Here is an 8110-nt window from a genome sequence, read left to right as displayed (position 1 = left end):
TTGAAAGTGAACAAAACCATCTTTTTGTTTATGTACGTCAACAAAGCACCTCCAGCATGGGGCAGTATCTAGGTTATGGACCATAATCTTTGTGGGAAAATAACCTAAGATTAAAAGAGTGCATTAATTGAATGGAGTGCGATTTCATTACAAAATTAAAAGACAAAGAAAGAAATAGTATGGCATATATACTATTCCCAACGGGACAAACTTAGATACTGCCCCCAAAAGAATAATATCAGAGCTACCAAAACGGAGATTTCTCCTCAAGTAATAGCCAATAGAAATCTAATTGCACTACAATATTTATACCAAAAACACCTTAAAAAAGAAATTGCTCCACTCATCCTTTCTGCCTGTTGCCTGGATCCCTTCCCTTTGTGAGAGCATCAGGTTTACCTTCACTCAAATTCCATCGTACACAGTTTAGACAGAAACTGCATTACGTAAGACTGAAGCAGATAACTTCAGTACCTCCGCAAAACTTACTCTTAAAGCCAGTTAAATGTTCAGTGGTTCTGATTCGGTGTCCCTATCCTTCAATTGCCAATCTTCTGTTTCTGTTTCAAACAAAAATACCAAGCTCCAAGTAAGAACATTTTTTGTTACATAAAAAGACGAAATAATGTTCGTATAGGGCATTTTATTGGTCTATATTTCCACAATCAAGGCTGGTTATTATCATATCAGTCATATTAAGCAATGTATCATGGTCTTGCGGGTCTTACTTGGCTTATCTGCAATCACCATCAGTCGCCTTTGTAAGATACAAGCCACCAAAAGGAAAATTGAGCACATGCCAAACATAACAGTTATAGGGAATGCATCAACCTGCAGAGAGTAAATACACACGCATGACAAAAATACTACATTGATAAGATCAAGCTTTGTTTCGTAGTAAAATTTGAAACATACATTGTACAGCACAACACACACAAAAATGTTCAGAGGAATGCGGAAGAAGTTCATGATAGTGCTCCGGGCCTCCTCAGGAATGTATTGAGATCTCATCTTCATAATGGATGGCCAGAATATGCCAACACAACTCTCAAAAGTACAGAAGCCAAGAAGCTGAATGCAACCGGAGAATGAGATGCTTCCACCTTTCACTTTGGAAGGAACTACCATGAACTGTTCCACAATAACCAAGACAAAATAAAGTAAAATGGTGAGACGTATATCACAACTATGGAGAAAGTGGAGAAGGGAAAGAGGAAAAGAGTATCCAGGAAGAATAGCTTACAGTGGTCATAATGGGAAGCATCAAAGCAGCAGAAGAAACTGCAAAAACAATCTGCATATAGCTCTCTACTCGGAGTGATGATCGGGCCATCAACCTAGATGCAAGTGAGCTTCCCAACATTGAAGCTAACATGAATGTTGCAAAAATAAAACCATGTGGAATCTCTTCATCATTTGGGCTCAATGCAGGAGTCCACAGAAATACAAAGGTGTACATTGAACCTTCAAAAAGAGACTGTATGGCACCCAGCAAGGCTATTTTTTCATCTGAAACACACAGAGCAGTAATAAATGAACTTGGTAAGTACACAATGAGCAACAATACAAGAAAATAGATGAATAAAATAAATCATAACAGAAAAAGAAAAGTCAATGAACAAATTTGCTTGATTGATTCCATTTAGGGTAGTTTTAATAACAACTGCTATTGGACACAATAAATGTTCACATTTTTGTCATGCAAACACTGATGAATAGTAATATCTCGCATATAAAGTTTCAAAGTAAATTTACAGAATTGAACCATTGTATAAAGATAATGAAACGATAAATTCTAAGGCAAGATATATACCAGAAGCTATGGCCACAGCAGCACCCCTGAATTGGGTAAGTAAGTCCTTGCTCTCAGAAGGATCCCCATAATTTTCTGTCCATGTAGATAGTATGATGGCCATACCAATTGCAAGAAAACATGAAGCAGCATCAAAGGGGGCCACAGGTCCGAGAGCCAATGTATCAACAAGGACATTTCCAAACAACCCAGCCAAAATAGCAACAAGACCATTTCCAAGAAATATAGCCTTCGAGAATGTTAACGAAAGCCATTGTTGATCAAAGCCCCTCTGACAAATTAATGTTTAAAACAAATCAGACACACAATCAGATTCATAAATACACAATGCAACAAGAAGGATATCAAGACAAAAGTAAAAAAACATTCCAAAAACCATTTGTCACAGATTTAGAGGGTAAAAATGTATGTTGATGATCAAGAATCACTTCACGGCCACTCAGCTGATAATTGAAGATGCATTTTTACCTTGTTTAGGGAGACATAATAATTTATAAAACCTGTATATCAGCTTCTTTTGAAATCAACATAATTCGCAAGGACAAGTTTGTTCAGAAAAACATGAGATTCTACAGTACAGAAGCAAGAACAATAAAGAAAAATAAACATCTCGAGGACAATATATTGCAAAGTTGAAGATATGACATGACAACCTAAAATGAAGTAATAAACATGATAAAGATATCAAATTGCAGATGCCATCAAACACTCTTGCTTCTGATTAATCACTTTTAATAACTGAATATAGATTTAGATTAAAACATTTAGTACTCGATAGAAACTAGTGCAATAGTTTTTGTGAGAAAGAAGCATATGCCAAAAACTGTGTTACAGCTCTCCACCATGAACTCAATAAGTATTAATCTATATAATGAATCCACTAAATACAAAATACAATTTCTCAATTAATACATTTACATGATATACTGAACCTATACACATACACTAAACCTATAGATATACACTTCTAACTGTTTTCAAAACTTATAGTTACTTGTAAGATCTTAATTCATAGCTAGTTCTATTTATGACATCTTGAGAAGCTTGTGCAGACTAGCCCAATTTGAAATGTCAGTCCAAAAGGACACAAAGCCACCCTTGTGCCTATGGGCTATGGCCTGTGGGAGTTTAAATTACATTATATAATTCCAGTCATCTAGACCTTCCAAATACGGAGAAAAATCTCGCCATATTTTATAAGTCAGTCAATGAATGCCTTCAAATTACAAGGCACTTCCTAGTATGTCTTAAATCAATATATCCAGAGGAAATATTCATAATGAACAGCAGATAACTTTTTTTTTTTTTTTGCTATTAAACAGCACATAACTTTATTTTTAAAAGAAACGAATATTCCTCACCTTGAAGTGCTCAGCAACAAGCCACGATTCAAATGCTGAAAACAGAAGTGAAGTGGCAATACCTCCCAAAACACGGCCCAACATCAGGACTTTGTATTGGGGAGAATGTTTGGTGATGCAGCTCAAAATGTAGGTTATGCAGTAAGTCACACAAGCCCTCTTCCGACCTCTGATTTAAGTGTAAGAAGCATGAGATACTGAAAAATGCTATGGCAGATAAGCGGCAAGATGAAATAACAAACCAAAAAAGCATCTCACTGTTTGTCAGCTAGAGATCCGACAATTGTTCCAAAGAGCATGGAGGACCCAAAACCAGCAATGAACAGTTGTCCTATCTCCCCTTTCCCGTATCCATATGTACTGTAAAGGTAGTAAACATATGGACCTTGCAGCCAATCTCCAGCTATAGCCATAGAAACAGCAACCTATTAGATTACGAAAAACTAAAAATAGTAAATTCAATCCCAATTCCACATTTTTGACAATAGCACAAGCACATATGCAACCTTATACAAACCACAAACAGAGCAATCTCTGAACAATTTCCAGAGCACAATCACAATCAGAGTACTTTACATTACACAACATATTCACCAAAACCATAGTCCTCTGTATCATGACTCAACGACGCAATACATGACTAAAATCAGATAAACACATCAAATAAATGAATTTAATGAATGTACCCCTTTTAACGGATAACTTGGTAAAGCAAAACTTCCATTTTAAATATGACCTCAGCGAAAATTATTATAATTCGAAGGACCAATAACAAATTTTAAACAAAACAGTGAGCTCTTAAAAAACATAACGGATAGCATAAATAACTAAAGTGCGGTGCACACATGATCTATTACAAAACCCAAAAAAGAAAAAAAACACAAATTCCAGAACCATAACACGCGTCACTATCGTCACAGAAAACCAAAGCTAGTAATAAAATCAATACGGCAGCACCATTGTCCATTCAGATACCGAGATTACACCAGGATCCGACTCAAACGTTTCTGATTTCTACCCACTTTCAATTACACAACCAAATTGCATGTAAGACAACAAGAAACAACAGGCAACGGCTTTTTCATTTTATTTTACTTTGGTAATAATTAATATTCTATTTTATTTTTAAAATTTTCGCAACGATAACATAAGAACAAGCTAACGAACATTCCACACGTTCGAACAGAGAAATGAAAGAAAGAAAAACGAAGAGTGAAAATGTGGCGCAAATCAGGCACAGATCAAGAGACAATGGCGCAATGAAGTAGCAGATCGAAGAGATCTAAGAGAGAAGAGACAGATCTAACCCATCATGAGGGAATAAACGACGAGGTAATTGTTCTTGAAGGAATTGAAAGAGGAAGAGGTGTTGATTCGATCCTTGTTGCTCTTGCTGAGCTCGAGAGCTGCCACAACAGCGGCCAAACCACCAAACACCGTGTAGAAGAACAACTCCATTTTCGTGATCTCAGTGCTACGCTACGCAAATCCAATGGAACCAATTGAGGAAATGGAATGCTTCAGAGGCACTGAGCCAAGTGTGTACGATTTCTGTGATACCCACGAGTATGGTAAGAAAGGAGGGTTCTATATATAGTGCCACGAAACGGTGCTGTGATCCGCTGCGACGCGGTAACACTACCATTCTGGAACTGGCTAAAACGGTTGTACGTTTTAGTTCTTACTTTTGATTTGTGCTTTGACTCTCTCGGCAGGTAATTAATCTGCTTTGCTAATGGTAAATTTACTAAAAAAATGTTGGTGACACTATTTCATGGAGATTCCTTTTATTTTTTTTATGGTTTATAAAAAATCATGTGGAATTTGCTGAATTAATGATATGATATGTCAATAAATATGGAACTCATTTTATTTAATAAGTTTTACATAATTAATTATTAATAAAAATACAAAGGGGTGAAAAATTGATTGTTAGCATTCATAAATATTATACTACTTCTGTTCTATTTTTCTGTCTTTTTTTAAGAATAATTTTTATTTACCTATATTTCAGAACTTTAAGATGATATTAGTTAATATTTTCTCAAGTATACTCCTATGAATGAAATTTCAAAATAATAGACGAGAGAGATACAATATATACTAAAAAGTATTAAATAATTTTAATAATAAATTAAATAAAAAAGTATTGTATAATATAAAAATAATAAATAATAAGGTTATGCAATTCCAACAATTTGCACTATTAGATGTGTTCTTGTGCTTATAAAGTTCTATCGTGATATTGATTAATGATAATTCATTGGTGAGGATTGAATTGAAATTTCTATTGTGAATACTGTCAGATTATACCAAGGTATTATTTATTATAATTTTTTTTTTATCATCGGTATGTCATTGGAAAAATTAAACAGTAAGTGTACATTTTGATTAAAAGTATCACCATCCATGTTAAAACAAATGTCTTAATTTGTCATTAATGTGTTAAAAGATTTTCGGGAAAATTAATTAAGGCATGTTTTTTAATACTGATGAAAGCGTCTTTACATTATTAAATATCACAAAAAAAAAAAAGACAGTTGTTAAATATTTATATTTTGTCATTCTTTTCGTTGACAAGTTCATTTCGAACATTTATGTACTAATTTTATCCACTAGCACCAAGTTGTTCATATGTAATCCGTATATATAGCTTTTAGTCTTGTTCTTTTCAGTCATTGTTAGATGTTCGCCGTTAATTACCCTGGCATTCAATTGTAATATATTTTAATTAAAAAATGAATGATAGCAATTAACATTTGATTTAAAGATAATGTTTGTACAATATTATTAATGACATTTTTACAAAAATAATTTAAATGACAAAAGAATTTAATAACACCAACCATGCACACTCGTTAATGATTAGAGATTATATGCATTATTAAAATTTTAAAATGATATCCATCATTAAATTAATAAAAAATAAATACTCCCTCTTTTATTTACTACTAGACATTTTTAATTAACTAACATAAATTAATTAATAGTCTTGAACTTATAAAAAAAATAACACAGTATCTAAAGTTTTTCGAAATTAAACCTTATTAAAATTTCACCAATTGTATTAATATGTCTCTCCACCTCAATTATCTTTCTGATTTCTTTACCAAAAACAAATTATCTTTTTTATGTTCCATTAATTTCAGCATACTAACGAGCATTGGTATATTTTACTATTATTGGAAGTTTAAAAGAAATATTAAAAAAATACAGAATAATTAGAATTTAAAGATAGATCTGGAAAAAAAAAATGTTTCATAAAATTTATAAAATGTCTTATACAGAGAAATGAAACGTGGCTTATAAAAACTTGGAAGAAATGTTAAAAAAATAAAGTCAAATTAGATTTTAAATTAACATAAAATGATCATAGTATACATTTTATAAGATAAAAAATCAAAATAATAAGTTGAATAATGACAATTTATAAATATATTTGACAAGTGAACCCTTTATAGGCCGTTATTAGGCGGAAAACATATTTTGGCTGAATTAAAAAACTACCAATTTAAGTTAGTTTTTTATAATCAATTTTTACAGGTTACAACCAATTGAAATCGTTATTTTTATTTTTATTTTAAGTTTTGAACTGGTTTGGCAAGTTTTCATAAATTTAATGTTTTCTTAGTTTGATGAATCGAATAGATGACTAGGTTACAATTAAACTCGGGGGTCAGCTTTATTTTTATCTATGTCACACATAATAACAATTATAAAATAATAATAATAATCTAATTATTAAATCATCTTATATTATTTTATTAATAGTATATATTAAATTTAATGTAATTTAAACATTTATAAATATATTATTTAAATTTTGATATGTACTTATATTTTAAATGTATGTTATTTATTAAAATAAACTAATACAATAAAGTACTTAATAATTTTATTTTTTATAAAATAAATCTATGTAATAACAACTTTTAAATTAATAATTATATTAATTAATTTTGCACTATAAAACATTCCACCTCTTATACACGCATACCTGAGTAGTTAAAATATACAAATGATGAAGATATGTTTATAATTTGTATTAAGAATATATTAAAATGAATTTTAAAAAAAGAATAAATATTTGAATTTTGTGAAAGAATATTTGAAGAGGCGTATTAGTATTTGTTAGCGTTAAAAGGTGATAAAATATTTGATTTAACGTAATTATAATTAAATGTGGGATTAGATATATATGTTAACGTATTTAAACTAAACACAGTAACGACAAAGTAGTGACGGAGGGGTAAGACGCGTGATTATGAGGAATGTGATTATGGTGGTTTAACTAAGAAGGCATGACACGTGGCAACAAGTGAGGCGTTTGATTGAATTGAATAGGAGGGGTGGGTAGTGTCGGTGGTTGGTCTCGGATCCAGTACTCCCACTCCCTGCAAAAGCGTTATTCGATATACGCTACTGTCCTGTGGACCCCTCCCTCCTCAATTGCAGGTTACATTTTTAAGAGAAATCAATAACTTAACATGTTCCACACCCCTAGTTAATTCATTATTATTTTTTATATTTAAAATTAATTAATAAATCAATCTTATGTTTCAATGGTCACACTTGACTTTACAACAGACCTGCATTCACTAATGAAAATTGAAAAGTCAGTTTAATCGATCAAATAAAAATAAATCCAAAAAGTTGAAAAATATAATGTTGATTCCTTCAAATGATCAAAATTTTCAGTATTTTAAACTCATGTTTTAGTATAACTTATTTTTGAGAAATTTTTTTTATCAAAACACCTTAAAAATTAACAAAAACAAGTTATTGTTTTAAAATAAATTAAATTCAGTAAATTTTTAATGTATATTAAACAACGTATAATAAAAATTTATATATAATATTTTTTAATAAAAGAAACATGATATTACAAAATTTAATATATTAATAACATGATATATTTTTAATAATTATTATTATT

The 8110-nt window shown here is 31.1% G+C and overlaps 1 protein-coding gene across 2 annotated transcripts; it reads right to left on the bottom strand.

The window, feature by feature from the left end:
- Nucleotides 1-5: 5 nt before the first annotated feature.
- On the bottom strand, nucleotides 6-4737 carry LOC113874605 (molybdate-anion transporter-like). 2 transcript variants are annotated; one of them, XM_027512833.1, is made up of 8 exons: nucleotides 4482-4737; nucleotides 3433-3599; nucleotides 3175-3343; nucleotides 1814-2084; nucleotides 1244-1509; nucleotides 916-1131; nucleotides 729-831; nucleotides 6-560 (listed from the first exon to the last, which is right to left on the bottom strand). In XM_027512833.1, exons 2-8 carry the CDS (start codon nucleotides 3585-3587, stop codon nucleotides 502-504), a joined length of 1239 nt encoding a protein of 412 aa, XP_027368634.1. In that variant the 5' UTR covers nucleotides 3588-3599; nucleotides 4482-4737; the 3' UTR covers nucleotides 6-501. The 2 variants fall into 2 exon arrangements, with proteins under 2 accessions (XP_027368634.1, XP_027368626.1); XM_027512825.1 differs by having other exon boundaries at nucleotides 10-560; nucleotides 3433-3577; nucleotides 4482-4735.
- Between the last annotated feature and the right edge of the window lie 3373 nt (nucleotides 4738-8110).

This window comes from Abrus precatorius, unplaced genomic scaffold, assembly GCF_003935025.1.
Source record: "Abrus precatorius isolate BTA unplaced genomic scaffold, Abrus_2018 Scaffold10, whole genome shotgun sequence".
NCBI lineage: Eukaryota > Viridiplantae > Streptophyta > Magnoliopsida > Fabales > Fabaceae > Abrus > Abrus precatorius.
Note: the sequence above shows the minus strand (reverse complement) of the source record. Positions and strands in the feature narration are given on the sequence as shown.